This window comes from Gorilla gorilla, chromosome 7 (assembly GCF_029281585.2).
Source record: "Gorilla gorilla gorilla isolate KB3781 chromosome 7, NHGRI_mGorGor1-v2.1_pri, whole genome shotgun sequence".
NCBI classification, from domain to species: domain Eukaryota; kingdom Metazoa; phylum Chordata; class Mammalia; order Primates; family Hominidae; genus Gorilla; species Gorilla gorilla.
In genome coordinates, this window is record NC_073231.2 from 80,913,767 (window position 1) to 80,929,894 (window position 16,128).

Below are 16,128 nucleotides of genomic sequence, written 5' to 3' on the forward strand. Positions count from 1 at the left end.
ACACTTCTCCGAGAACTCTGTTGACCATACTATCCCAAATCACTCTTCTTCCCACTTACTTTCTCCCTCATTATCCTGCTTATATCCTGTGCAACACGTTCACAAACTTTAATTATATTTTTTAATTTGTTTACTTGTTTCTTGTCTTTTTCCCTGATTAGCTCTATAAGAAAATGTACTCTGTCTTATTCTCTCCCATATTCATAGCATTCAGCAAAATATCTCACACCGTAATAAAGGCTCAATGATATGTCTCTAAAGTAGAATGGATACAAATGAAGTCATAGGGACTTCTAGCTTTGCTAGACTTGAAAAGACATATTGAGTTGTCATGTGCTGCTGAAGTCTCCAGGACCATATGTTTAACCAACACTGTGCTAGGAAATATAAATACAAAAGTGATGCATCTTCAAGGAGCTTTTCCAGATCCTCTGAGTTAGAAACAATCTCCTCTCCTCTAGCTCCTATAACGTTTCACTTCATCCTCATTGTAATACTTTTAATGGTCTACCTTGAATTGTTGCTACTTCTGTATCTGTTTTCTGTCTCCAACTGGATTGTCTGACAGGTCCTTGCAGGTAGGAACTATGTTTTTCTAACACATATTAGGCAATCCTGCAGAAATAGCCTTTAGGTCGGCAGAAATTTTAGGATACTCTTAATATGGTGTTGTGCTGAAAATGAATTGAACAAGGAAGTTAGCATTTTTTGGTTTAATAAGATGTTCTGGTTCTCTAAGGAAAAGAAGACTCATATAATACCAAAGTTATTAGGATTTCAACTGTGCATTAATAAAGCACAGTTCCCACCAAGGACGCTGTGTCATGCATGGGGGAGGTCTCCTCTGCCCCTTCTCTGTCTTTGTTCTTGTTTATATGCACTGCCTTTCCAATTTATAGTCCCTGTAGTTTGCATCGCAATAAAGTGCCAAATATTTCCTGCCCACGCCTCTGGCTGCAGAGCGTGAGAACTGTTATGGAAAGCAACAGATCAGAATATGTTTTAGATTTGTTGGAGTTCTTAAAAATGCCCATTTTTAAACATAAATATTTATGCCTGTTGCAAGCTGAACCTCTATTTGTTATGAGAACTTTGATTAGCCTGTAGCCTGAAGAAGACCCATATAAATAGTAGTTAATATTTATTATGACAAGATTAATGGAGAACTCTGGAAGGAATAAATCCTGAAGCTGGTTTTAGTATTCTGATTCCATGCATAGAAGAGGAGAATGGGTCAGACCTGGATAAGCATTTAAAAACTCACACACTGGTAGTGATAAGTTATAGCCTCTGGGTTTGGGGACCATAGTAATCTTACTGAATCATGAATCCCTGTGAAATGGAAAGTCAGTGTAACTATAGCACTTTTTTATGGAATAGCTTTTTTTTAAAGGTCCAGTATTGTTCTGACAAATTTAAGTTCCCAAAAGGAGTATGATTTTTATGGGAGTATTCTTTGTAAAGTGCAGGTGTATGGTGAGATTGGGGGTTATGATCTGAAACTTCTTGTACATTTCCAAGCCCCAAACCAAAGCTTAGAGTATCAGAATCTCCCGAAGTTTTGCCTGGGAATCTAGATTTTATCATGATCACTGGAGGATGCATCCACACTCTGACGTTTGGGAGTCACTGCTTGAGAAAATAGGTTTCAACATTTGTCTATTTTATCTCTGAACTGGCATTTGTACCTGAAAAGTTGTCAGTCTCTTAGGCTGCTTCCTAAGAACATCCCAGATATTTGTGGTTTCATTGTTCTTTTCTCATAATTAAATGGACTCTTAATTGAACAATCAGGTGAGTCAGTACCTGATTATGTGATTGAAACAAAAACAAAAACAAAGCCAGCTCTCACGCCAACCCACCTAGCTTACTATATACATTTCAAAGAGGTCTCTCTGAAATGCTCACTGGGCCATAAGAATGTGAACGCCTCCAGGAAACTCTACTCTTTGTTCAGATTGTAGATGTGGGCAGTTCTAAGGACACTGACATTCAGGGAGCAGGACTCATTGGATTTGATGCAATCGGAAAGTAACTTTAGGCCTGGTGCAGTGGCTCACGCCTGTAATCCCAGCACTTTGGGAGGCCAAGGTGGGTGGATCACTTGAGATCTGGCGTTTGAGACCAGCCTGGCCAACATGGTGAAACTCCGTCTCTACTAAAAATATAAAAATTAGCCGGGCATGGTGACACTTGCCTGTAATCCCAGCTACTTGGGAGGCTGAGGCAGGAGAATTGCTTGAACTCGGGAGGCGGAGGTTGCAGTGAGCTGAGATCATGTCACTTGCACTCCAGCCTGGGTGACAGAGCGAGACTCCATGTCAAAAAAAAAATAAAAAACTTTATTTCTTTCCTCCATTAGCTCATTCAAATTGTCTTTGTGGGGTTATTTTTTCCAAACTTTTAGATAGAAACTAGGGCAAGTTTCACGAATTTTCACTTATTTTTAAGTAGTAGAGTCCTTTGCTACTTGTAAATACATAAATTCTGTATTCCTTAATTAGTATATCCATGATAGAGCAGTAATTTTTAAATATTTCCAAAATTTAATAAAAGTTAATTGTCCCCTCTTCCAGCTCAGTCCTGCTTGGTGCTGTCTACTTAACACGGGAAAAGAGGGTGTGGGAGGCTTCTCCCTTTGTTCTGCCTGGAGCTTTTGCTTTTCTTCTTTGACCTCAGTACATTGCTCTGGCTCCTCCAGGGCTGAGGGACACAGGTGGAAGACTAGCAAGGGAAATGGAAGTTTACTTGGTAGGTCCTGTGCAAAGCTAGCATGGGTACTGCTTGACTGGGCAGGAAGTGCGAATTGATTCTCCTCAGGATGCTTTTGTGAAAGGAAAATAAACTCAGGACCCCAAAATCACTAAGCCAAGCAAAATGTCAAGCTGGGAAACCTGCCTCCCATTTTCTTCCTAAATATGATAGCTACAAATTTCAAAAGCTACACACCTCCCTCACAATTTGCCTTCAAGGAAATTCCTCGTGGACAAAGGGCAGACAGAATTCAAAGTCATCCATCTGAGGCTCACCTGAGACAAATGCGTATATGATTGTTTCCTCTACCCTACTGTTGATGTAAAAATGCACATTCGCTGAGCCAGACTAAATTCTGTATTTAGTGGGAGGCCGATCAAGGACTCAAAAGAATGCAGCCTTTTGTCTCTTGTCTACTCATGACCTGGAAGTCCCCGCCTCAAGTTGTCCCACCTTACCAAACCAAACAAGGTACATCTTACACATATTGATTGATGCCTCGTGGCTCCCTAAAGTGCATAGGAGCAAACTGTACCCTGACCACTTTGGGCACATGTCCTCAGGACCTCCTGAGGCTGTGTCAGAGATGCGTCCTTAAATTTGGCAAAATAAATTATCTAAATTGAAATTGATTGAGACCTGTCTCAGATACCTTTTGGTTTACAATTTCATGACTTTTTCACGGACTTGTCATTACTTAATACGGGCTAAGTAGCTCCTCTGGTATCACTTTAAGCACCTAGATTAGCCAGGTGAACACTTCCAGCACCTTTTTGCTGAAGTATCATTGCCCTCAACTTCAGGCAGCCCTTTTGGGTAGTATCTAAGAAGTCATCAAATCAGCTTCTTTCATACAGGGTACACACAGTCTGTGAGAAGCTTTCACATATCCTTTCTTCTGACAAGCTCTGAGAACACAGGCCATGCCCAATTCTGTCACCTTTTATACTTTGCCACCAGAGAAGATAACAAACCACAGTTTCTAGCCATTTGGATCTTGCAGGTGGTGACAGAGTCCAATCTACCACTTCCCAAGTAACAAGAAGGTACTCCTCAAGCCCTCTAGGTAGTTCTGTGCAATCCCTTCTCCACAAGCTTAAGGTGAGGGAGAACTCCACGGTCCCACATGGAACTCATGGTACAATATAGCTCTCTCTTAAGAAAGTCTGTACCCATTTCTTTCTTTCTTCTTCAGTCTCTTCTTCGTACTGGTGGTGAGTGGTCAGCACGGGTTCGTGACCACTTCCCCTGGACGTTCTGCACTGATGCTCTCTTACCTCATTTTGGTAATGTGGGTATAGTTATCATCTGTGTCTAGGACTTCCCAGTAGGGCTTCAACTGGACACTCAAACAGAAAGTGTTTCCATGTTAACATCTCTTCAAAATAGTAAAAATAGCAAGCCCATATTGATCACTTGTTATGTGCTGGGCACTCTCACATACATGCCAGATCTCACTCAGCCCTCCCCACAATACTGTAAGAAAACAGAAGTCCAGAAGGGTCAAATAATTTGCATAAAGTTACCCAGGTAGCAAGTTGCAAAGCTGTCCCAGCATAGTGCATTATTTTCTTTTCAGGAAAAGAGGAATAACTTTGCCTGTTAAAATTAAATACTATGCATTGATAAAAACAAATGCTACAGCTTTCAGTCCTGGCATTTACAATGCTAGAACAGAATTTTGTACTCATTTGCTAAACATCGTTGTATATATATGTCACTTTTTTTTTTTTGAGACAAGACCTCACTCTGTTATCCAGGCTGTCATCCAGGCAGGCAGTAGCACTGTCATACCTCACTGTGATCTTGAACTGGGCTCTCAGCCTCCTGAGTAGCTAGGACTACAGGTGTGTGCCACCATGCCTGACTTTTAAAAATATTTTTTTTGAGACCAGATATTGCTATGTGACCCAGGTTGGTCTTGAACTCCTGGCTTTAAGCTATCCTCCTGCCTCGGCCTCCCAAATCATTGGGATTACGGGCCATTGTAATATCTTATTCACCTAGTTCTTACAACACCTGGTGATGTGATCAGCCTTGTCTTCGTCTTGTAGATGGAGAAACTGAGGCTAGAAATTTCATGACTTCCTCCAGATCACAAAACTAGAAATGACCGGAGTCAGAATTAAAATCCAAAGTTTCAGATCATGACCAACTTTACTTTTCTCTCTATTCTGAAGGGACATACTAGCTGAAGGAATATGTTTCATTATGGGTCTCAGCTCTGTGGCAAATGTTTAAGGCTATTTGGTTAAAGCTGTTTTCTAACATAAATTGGCTCTAGATCAGTCAAGATTTTTACTAAACTTCTGAAAGCAAAGAGCATCTTATCCATCTTGGAATCCCTAGTACCTGGCCCAAAGTTGATACTGTATTAGTGAATTAATTAAATGAATGAAAAAGTGAATGAATAGATAGCCTTCTAAATTCTGGTGGAAAGTAAGACTTCACATGAACCAGATGGATGTATTATTCTCCTCCTGGTATTTACATTTTATAAGATAATCCTAGAAGAAACACCTAAATGAGTGATGTCTAAAGTTGAATTTTCAATGCTGTCATTGGAGTAGAGTGGAAAGGAATTAGTATAGAGTTTTTCTCTGGAGTCTCAAATTTCACTGCAGAGATGACAGTGTATTATGTCTATATGATCTAGAGAAAAATAGAATGCATCTCTGTTTGAGTATAAAATGCCCAGGAACACCTTACCTCAATTCAAAGAAGGGTGCTCTAATAATTTAAGCCTTCCAGAAATGAAATAAGCTGCTTCTAACATATTCATAATTACACTTCTGCTAAGAGACCTGTTGGCTGTGCGCTGCAAGGAAGGGTTGAAGTGTTGGTGGGGCAGATTAGGAGTTATCTCCCACAATGTGTCCCTGAACTTCTGGAGATGCTAGGATTCATTTCAGGTGGTTGACGACTGGATGCAGCTAACCAGGTCTGTCTGTTGTCCACAGGTCTGAGGCGCAATTACAGATGTACCATCTGCAGTGTCTCCCTAAACTCAATAGAACAGTATCATGCCCATCTGAAAGGATCTAAACACCAGACCAAGTAGGTACTTTTGTGCTTTCACTCTTCAGTTTCTTCGATGTAATTTTTAGTAAGATGACTAAAGGCTCAACATTTCATCTATTTCTAAATAAGTAGAGTGGAAATTACATCTCTTTTGCTTCAAAGTTCACATGATATTTATGCTTACTTGAAGAATGGCTTCTTCCCTTTATTTGGCATGAGTAATAAGAATCACTTTTTTTCATTTTTTCAAGGACAGTTTAGCATACTTTTATGAAATTAGGACATATTAAAATCTATGCTAAGTGTTTTAAAATCAATAATATTATTCTTATTTGTAGGATGTACCAAACTTTGATGACAAATTCTATGAATGTCTTCTACCACTTTCCCTTTCTGGATGAATATTGTTGATTATTATAGAAACATAACAAATCCCCCAGGATATTAAGTCATTTATATACGATGACTATTCACTATTATACAATGACATTTATATACAATGACATTCACTATTTCCAAGTGAATGGAAACTTATTCCATTTTTTTCAAATATTCTCATAATTTTAAACTGAGAAAGTCTCACCAGGCACCATTTCACCTATATTTATACTATGCAGCTCTTTAAAAACCACCGGACATTTTTAAACCAGCTGCTAGGACTGTTAATAAAATGCTAATAAAATATGAAAAAGCAAAGAATGTCTCAAAAAGATGTAATTTTCCCGAGCATAATTGTTTTCATTTCTCTAATATTCATTAGGAGGATCATTTAACAGATTGGACTGTATCAAGACCTCATGAATTATGAATGTTAATTTAACAAACATTTGTCGAGAGCCCACTATGTCTCATACTCCAAGTTGTGCACTAGGGAAGAAAAGATGAATAGGCCGGGCGCGGTGGCTCATGCCTGTAGTCCCAGCATTTTGGGAGGCTGAGGTGGGCGGATCAGGAGGTCAGCAGATAGAGACCATCCTGGCCAACACGGTGAAACCCCGTCTCTACTAAAAGTGCAAAAAATGAGCCAGGCATGGTGGCACGTGCCTGTAGTCCCAGCTACTCAGGAGGCTGAGGCAGGAGGATCTCTTGAACCCGGGAGGTGGAGATTGCAGTGAACCAAGATCAGGCCACTGCACTCCAGACTTCGTCTCAAAAAAAAAAAAAAAAAAAAAAGATGAATACATTGAGTCCTTCCTCTTCCCCCTGCCTGGCTGAGGAAACAGCTGTGTAAACCCATAGATTGTTCTCTAATGCCACGTGTGCACCCGGAGCTTTAAGCATGGGGGAGGGAGCAATCCAGGGCAAGCTTTAGGGGACACTAGTGCAGAGGCTGGTGCATAAGGATGAGGTTATGGTCTGATTTTGCTCAACACAATATCCTTGTTTCCTAGCACAGCATCAGATATATTTTAGGGTCTTTATACACTTTTTTGATTAAATGAATATGTGATTTCAAAAGATGAGTAACAATTTTCTAAGCAGGAGTATGAAATGGAGCATTACAAGCAAAGAAATTGTTTTGCAAAGATATTGTAAAGATGTACATCACAGGGAGTCTAGCTCAGGTGAGAAAATTTAAACCCAAAGTTAGTTACTGACTCTCAGTTTTCTTCTCAATATTCTGCCTTGTGAGTAAAAGCCAGTTCCATGGCTTGCATTACTCTGGTCCGCCCAGAGGACTCTTATTGGAATAATTCTTCAAAAAGAAGATTTTCCTTGATTTGTTATGGAATACTAGAGTTCTTGTATTAATTATCGGATACTGTTCATCCCCCCCAAGCTGTTTTCATCATTTCTCTAAGTAACATTTTGTTACAGGCACCATACACATTTGAATTAACCTGTATCTGATGTGCAGACAGACACACAAATACCTGCAACAATAAAAGATAACTTTTTGGGAGCATGTATTCATCACTCAATACATAGAAAAAGATAAACAATGACTTTAAATGGTATGAATTATTTAAATAACTAATACAGATAGTACCTCCAGATTCAGAAAAATGTCTCTCTTCTCTGTTCTGTACATATATAACTTCATGGGCTAGAATCTGTGCTAGGTATTTTCACATCTATTATCTCATTTAATTCCCTTAACTACCTTTGAGATAAATATTAATATTATTGACCTGTTATCTTACATGAGAAAACTAATGCTTAGAGAGGTTAAGTGACTTGCCCACTATCACCCTGAAAGCAGATGGCAGAGCCAGCACTGATCACAGTGGTGTCTGACTTATGTTTCTACTTACTCCATGTCATTCAGTTACCACGAACTTAGGCTTGGAATGGGAGCCAATAGAGAGTAGTATGTGCATTTTGAAAAGAGGGTTCCACTTCCTTGAAGTGATTTAAATACACAAGACTTCAGAAGGGAACATCTCTTATAGTGCTGCCTTCTTTCCTATAAATAAGATGTTATTCATTTCTAACTCAAAAGAACAAAGCTGCTCTCTTTGTGAAGAAAATAATTACACTGTCCTGTTTCACATGCCTGTTTTATCTGCCGTTAGACCTAATTTGCATATCATGTGCGGGCATGCTTGTGATCGAGATTGAGATTGAGAAAGAGAGAGAGAGGAGAGAGAATAAATGATAAATGTTCGTTCAATTCTTTTGTCTGTTTATAAAAATCAAATTTTTTTTAGTAAGTTGTAGAAGTGTCTAATTTTTAAGGAAGTCTAATTTATCAGTCTTTTTTTATGGTTAAATTTTTTTGAGTGCTATTTAAGAATTCTCTGCTTATCCTGAGGTCGATAAGATAATCTCCTATGATATGTTGTTTTTCCTTACAAATATAGGTCTTTGATCCACCTAGTGTTAATTTTATGCATAGTGTGAGGGAGAGATTAAGTTTCATGATTTTTTTCCATACAGATACCAATTAATCCAATACTATTTACTGAAAAGACCATCATAGACTTTTTTTGTAAATCAGGTGATTTACATATATGTGTACGTGTGTGTCTGTCTCTATATTCTGTCTGTGTTATATTTCTTTTTTTATGCTAATGTCACATTACTTATTTCCTATAGTTTTATAGTGTCTTGATATCTGATAGAGTAAATCTTCTAATTGTATCTTCTTATTCAAGACTGTCTTCACTGTTCTTTCCTCTTTGCGTTTCCCTATAATTTTTAGAATCAGCTTGTCAACTTCCTCAAAAAATCCTTCAAAATACTGAGTTTTCTAATCCGTAATCATGGTATATACCAGCGTTTGTTTATATCTTCTTTAATTCTTTCAATAGTGTTTTGTAGAGTTCTTTGTAGAGGTCTTAAACATCTTTATTTAGATTTATTCCTAAGAATTTATTGTTTTGGGATACTAGAATAAATTTGATTATTTAATAATTTCATTGTTAAAATTAATTACTAAATTAAATAATAATTAAAATCTATTATTGTTTATAATTGATACATAATTGTACATATTTATGGGACCTAGTGTGATATTTTGATATATATTTATAATTAGCAAATTCATCACCTAAACATTTATCATTTCTTTATATTGGGAACATTTACAATCCTCTCTTCTAGCTATTTGCAAATATGCAATACATTTTTGTAGAACACTAAAACTTGTTTCTTTTATCTAGGTGGAATTTTGTATCTATTAACCGGTATTTTCCTCTCCCCTCTCCCACTATTCTTCTCAGCCTCTAGTAACCACGATTTGACTCTACTTCTATAAGATCAGCTCTTTTAGCTTTCATATGAGTGAGAAGATGTGGATCTTCTTTTTGTGCCAGGCTATTTCACTTAACATAATGTCCTCCCGGCTTATCCATGCTTCCATGAATAGAAAGAGTTCATTCTTTTTAATGGCTAAATAGTATTATATGTCTTTATATAGATGACATTTTCCCTATCCATTCATCTATTGATGGACACTTAGGTTGATTCCATATTTTGGCTCTTGTGAATACTGCTACAACAGAAATGGGAGCACAGACATCTCTTTTTTTTCTTTTTTGAGATGGAGTTTCACTCTTGTTCCCCAGGCTGGAGTGCAATGGCACAGTCTTGGCTCACTGCAACTTCTGCCTCCTGTGTTCAAGCGATTCTCCTGTCTCAGCCTCCCAGGTAGCTGAGATTACAGGCATCCACCATCATGCCTGGCTAATTTTTGTATTTTCAGTAGGTACAGGGTTTCACCATGTTGGCCGGGCTGGTCTTGAACTCCTGACCTCAGGTGATCTGCCCGCCTCAGCCTCCCAAAGTGCTGGGATTACAGGTGTGAGCCACCACACCCAGCCACCATTTCTTAAATACACTGAATTTCTTTCCTTTGGATACATACCCAGTAGTGGAATTACTGGATCATATGGTAGTTATATTTTTAGATTTTGGATTTATTGTTTATCTTTGCAGTTTGGTGGTTTTTTGTAGTGATAAGGTTTGATTCCTTTACCTTTCTCTTTTGTTTATCTGCCCCACCAGTGAGATACTTTCACATATTTTTATAATGGTAGTTATTCTTCTTTTATTTCTAGATGTAGGACTTCCTTAAACATTTTTTGTAAGGCTGGTCTGGTGATGATTAATTTCTTCAGTTTTTGCTTGTTTAGGAACTTCATTTCTGAAGAATAGCCTTCCAGGGTATAGTATTCTTGACTGACAGTTTTTTTGTTTTTTGTTTTTTCTTTCAGCCCTTCAAATATGTCATCCCATTCTCTCCTGGCCTGTGAGGTTTCTGCTAATAAATCGGTTGTTAGTCTGATGGAGATTCCCTTACATGTGACCTGATGCTTTTCTCTTGTTGTTTTTAGAATTCTCTCTTTGTCTTTGACTTTTGACAGTTTGACTGTAATGTGCCTCAGGGAGGATCTTTTTGGGTTTAATCTACTTGGGAACTTTTGAGCTGTGTTTATCTGGTTGTTTATGTATCTCGGTAGGTTTGATAAATTTTTAGCTCTTATTTCATTAAATAAGTTTTCTACACATTTTCCCATCTCTACTCCTTCTTGAACTCCCATAACACAAATATTTGTGTTACGGTTTCCCATATGTTTTTAGGCTTTCTTCATCTTTTTTATTCTTTATTATTTTTCTATTTTGTCTGCCTAAGTTATTTCAAAAGGTGTATATTCAAGCTTAGAAATTATTTCTTCTGCTTGAGCTAGTCTGTTTTTTTTACGTTCTTGATGGTACTTTTTATTTTATTCATTGAATTTGTCATTGCCAAGATTTGTTTGGTTATCTTTTTTGAGATATCTAACTTTTTGTTGAATTTCTCATTCTGATAATGAATTGTTTTTCCAATTTTGTTGAATTGTCTATCTGTATTCTCTTGCATCTCACTGAATTTCCTTAATATTTTTATTTTGAATTCCTTTTCTGGCATTTTGTAATTTCCTTTTTTATGCCTTTATTACTGAGGAATTATGATCCTTTGGAGGTGTCATGTTTCCTTCACTTTTCATGTTTTTTATGTCTCTACATTGATAACTGTGCATTCAGTAGAATAGTCACCTCTTCCAATTTTATGGACTAGCTTTCATAGAAAAGACTTTTTCCTGTAGATGGATCCCAGAGTCTCAGTAGAATAGAGTGTACTGACTTTGATTCTAGGTAAACACAGTAGTATGGTCTCTGTATAGTTTCTCCAGCTGTAATTAACAGTAGTGATGTTGTAAATGCCTCAGTGGCCTCAGCTCTGGGAGTTTGTGGTGGCAGTGGTGTGGCTTTCCTGAAGGTGAGCTTAGTGAGCTGGTTCTCAGTCTGGGGACATGGCCATACACTTGGTGGGTCAGCTGGCTCTGAGACTGATTCTCTTGGGATGAAGCTTTCAAGCTGTTTCTCTAGCCCAAGGCATAGGGGTTTGGTGGCTTGGGCTTCTCAGGGCTGTATCTACTTGGGGTGGCTCCACAATTGTGTTTCTCTGGCTGGGCGCATAGCATACAGTGGCTCAGCAATTCAGGGACATGTCTGACAGGCTGTTTCTCCAGCCAGTGGTGCTAGGGAAGACTATCTGGGGGCAGGTTTGCTGAGCTGTTTGGCTTGGACAGCCTGGGGTTGACTTCCCTGTTCTGCAAAATTAGAGTCATGGCCATTTCTGAGCCTCAGCCTTGAGCAGCCAGGGTGGTCATGTTGCAGCCACTCATGTGAGCTTGGTGAAACAACAGCAGAGTCCCAAGTCTAGAAAGGCACAGTGGCTATCAGCTCCCCAGAACCGGTCACACTCCAGCAGTGACTTTGATTTCAAGATAATGCCATGCTGCAGCAGCTTAGATCATGGGGTTATGATCAGTAAACAATGTGGGCTCCTACTTTTGGAGTAATGTAGCCACAAGAATTCTAAGCATCTCCTCAAACTGGGCTCAGGACTTGTGAGGACTTTGGGATTCCCCTGTAGTAAGAACTACAGGTGTCTGCAGTGACAATGTGGGCTGGTGAGGGTACTTCTGCCTATCTTTTCTCCACATGGGAAAGTCCTTCTTGGCTCTGAGTCAAATGTGTTGGAGAAGACAGGGTAGCAGAGGTGGGTGCCTCATTCCCCTCTCTATGCTGGACTTTTGTGCTCCACAAGGATTTTGCCAATTTTTTGCTGTACATCAACACTCTTTTTCAGACACTCCAATCAAATTTTAGTTGTTCATTTTTAATTTTGGTTCTTTTTTTGTGGAAGGAACAAATGCCAGGCACCACTAGTCAGCCATCTTGCTGTTGTCTCCTTACTTATATTCTGTCTGCATATTCTACCCAGGAGAAACAGGCAGTTGAAAACCTTTAACTATAAATATGGATTTGCCTATGTATCCCTTTTTCTGTATATTTTTTGGTTTTATATAGTCAAAGTATATTATTAGATACTTACAAATATAAATTTTAAAAATTTATTTCCATTCATTTGGCCCTTTGTATCAACTTTTATTCATTATCAAATGTTTTTCTTTTTCCCTAGTATTATTTTTTCCTTAAAGTATACCCTTTCTGATATTAGTGTACACCAACATCAATTACACTAACTCTTCAAAGCTTTTAAGGATTTCAAATATTTTTTCCTTTAAATTCAATTATATCCAGATTTTATTTTGTTTTCAGATGGAAGGTTAGTGTGATAATACTTAACTCTACCATAGTTGAAAATGTAAGTCAGCCAAATGTACTTAACTATTGCAATCTGACCAATTAAATAAACATAAGTATTCAGGTGCCAGTGATTATAGAGGCATCAGATTTATATTTTTAATAATAATATCTAAAGAAGTGTTGGTAAGAAAAAAGATTATTAAACTGTGTGGTGTAAAGAGCACTGAATTGTGAGTCAGGAGATTTTAATCCTCTTGTGACTTTGCCACTCAGTGGCCTTGTACACTGAAAAATCTTTTCTCAATCTTAAGTTCCCTCATGGATTAGTGATTAGTGATGACAAGAACACGACAAATATGGGTCCACTTTCCATGCCCTTGCTCATGATCCTGGCACTCTTTCCAGCTCATCCTAACTATAGCTTTAAAATTGTTCTCAAAACAGGTTTCCAGATAGCCTTTGCCATTTTATAGGAGCTAGCACTTTGTATGTATAGTGGGTTGAATAATGTCTTTCCAAAATTCAGGATCCCATCAGAGCCTCAGAATATGGCCTTAGATGTAAATAGGGTCTTTGCAGATGTTATCAGTTAAGATTCTCAAGATGAAATCATCCGAAATCTACAGTAAGCCTTAAATGCAATGCCTGGTGACTTTAAAAGAGAAAGGAAAGGGAGATTTGGATACACAGAGAAGGCTAAGTGCAGATGAAGGCAGAAATTGGAGTTATGTTTCCACAAACCAAGGAATCACCAGGAACTGGAAGAGTCAAGGAAGGATTCACTCCTAGAGCCTTTGGAGAGAGAGTGATGAAGCTGACACCTTGATTTCACACTTCTGGACTCCAGAGGTTGTGACTAATTCTTCTCTTATGGAGAGAATGAATTTCTCCTGTAAACTACCTACATTGTGATACATTTTAGGCAAACTTTAGACACATTTTACTAAGCCACTGCTTACAATGCCTGACCTGGTGATGATGATGATAGAGATGATGCCACCATGGATAACTGGAGTGTAACTTGTGAGCCTCTGGAGTACAGCAACAAATTTTATTGTTCTGAAAGTACTAACATATCTAAAATGCACAGCATTCTTGTGGTTGGCCAGATGTTCTTATCTTCAGGTTATAGGTTAGAAAATTGAGTCTCAGAGAAGTTAAATGACTTTTCCAAGGCCCTAAAAGTAATTGTTAGCAGAGGCAAAAGTCAGGTCATATGCCCTTATTACTACTACTATTATGATAACTAATCAAACTGCAATTGTCAGATTGCTCTTTGCCGGTAGTAACACAGACACGGTCTTTTACATTTTTGGGCAAAAGCTGTAAACAGCATAATGGCAGTCAAATTTCTCTCCATTGTTAAACAACAGGAGAAATATTAACTATCTGATGAGATTAAAGGTTTGGAAATGCAAATGCTCATGGCAATATTTAAAACAATTGCCTATTAGTAGATTTTTCAGAGCTTCCAGGGGATATAGTCTGTCAATTAGTACAAATGATTAAAATAAAATGTAAAGGCACTGTGAGTATGTACCATAGACTAATGAACAATTCCCCATTAATATACTTAAATTTGAGCTTAGGGAACACTCCAGGCCTCAGGACATGATGTTACCTAGAAATAAAGGATATGAAACTTGTCATTACTTACTTTGATACTTCAGTTGGTTGAAAATGAGATACAAGTGTCTAAGATAATAAATCAGGCTGACCAAAAATTAGTAGTAGTTTCTAAATCTGCTTCTTCCTTTGAGAAGAGGCCTTAACGCGTGATATCCATTTGTTTCTCTGAGGTTTTTTTCTAACTGGTATGAATCCTCATGACAAAAGCCTCGTATTATTTATTTCCCCATTATACTCATTTATTTGGGAAGTACTTGAATGAGTGTTCAGACTCATTTTCAGGGATGGAGTATCTTTGTTTTCAATATTTTGGAATTCGCTTCCCACATTCAGCATACTAGTGAGTTAGCTGAGGGTCGCACAGTAATAAATAAGACACTTTTGTAAGATACATGAACCACAAAGAACCTTCCATATTTAATAAAAAAATAAAAGCAGCTTAAAAGCCTGAGAAGATGTTCTCTTTGAAAACAATCAAACAAATCATAAGTCATGCATGGATTTCAAAAGCTAAACATATTAATATTCTTTGTAGAATTTTCAATGTAGTTTACTGATATTAACCAAGAAACCCAATAACCAAGAAACCTGAGACTTCGATATTGTGCTTTTCATGAGAAAGCATTTTTTTCTGAAAAATACAAAATATGTATCACTAGTAAAGTTTTGAGATAACAGGCCATAAGAAAATATTGAAAATAGAGCTATCCTTTTCCAAAGAATGTAAAGTTATTTCTCTTCAGCTGATAATAATTTGGAAGCTGATAGTAAAGCTCTGAATAAAGAGTGAAATCTGGAACCCATGGCTAATTCTTTGCTTGCCCGATTTTATAATTCTGAATGTAAAAAATAGCTCTTCTCCCTGAAAGTAAGACTTGTGGTGTGTCGTCAAGTCTTTCTAGCTAAGGACTATTTGGGTAATCAGCATCACTGTGACAACGACAGGAATAAGGCTGTGTCACAGCCTTTGGGCCAAAGGCTGCTTTCTACCTAGCCCTGTCTTTAATTGGTAGAACATTGAAATCCACTATTGTTAAGAGCCCTCCATTCCATGAGGAAGGCCTCAGAAGAAACAGGCTCTAACTTCTCACATGGAAAAGGCAATAGCTTTCAGAGAGAATTTCAGAGATGCCGAAAAAGACTATATATCTCTCTACATCTACAGCACTAATACATAGGCAATTTTAGCAGCTCTATTTTTCCTAAGTTGCACTTGCATGCTTTTGCTATACAGGCTGTACCTAGGGATACATTATAATTACAGTATGTGACTAGATGAGGTGTTCTGCAGACTTGAAAAGAACTAAATGGGGAGCATGTTCATTCTTTCATATCACTTCTAGAATTACCGATGACACCTAATATTGTTTAGCTCATTCATTTCCTCCCTGCTTCCTTCTTGGGGGACCTATAATCATTATTTTGTCTTGCTTGAAATTTGCATGAGTCATGATTGCCTCCAGAGTGGTTCCGAGCTGATGATTTAATGTCTCAGCTTTAATTGTGAACCCCACGGAATACCTCTCATGTTCTTACGATGCTGCTTCAGATTAGTCCTCCAGTACCAATCTCCAGGGGTGCAAGGTCATTACCCGATGTGGTTCTGAGAAGTTTATTTGCATCAAGAAAGAAAAGAACTGGAAGGAGAGTGGTGGAGCCTTATAGACCTGGCCTGGGAAGCAG

General features: G+C 38.0%; 1 protein-coding gene across 4 annotated transcripts in view; it reads left to right on the forward strand.

Annotated features, from left to right (window-relative positions):
* ZMAT4 (zinc finger matrin-type 4) overlaps nt 1-16,128 on the forward strand; it is a 378,251-nt gene that overhangs the window by 321,544 nt on the left and 40,579 nt on the right. For 3 of the 4 annotated variants that reach the window (XR_010134997.1, XM_055348042.2, XM_055348045.2), the window contains one exon: nt 5,715-5,811. The exons of the other annotated variant lie outside the window; for it this stretch is intronic. Coding sequence is in view for 2 of the 3 variants with exons in the window: in XM_055348042.2 (XP_055204017.1) it covers nt 5,715-5,811 (97 nt within the window). In the remaining variant the exon portion in view is untranslated. The remainder of the gene's footprint in view (nt 1-5,714; nt 5,812-16,128) is intronic. 4 annotated transcript variants of the gene reach the window in all.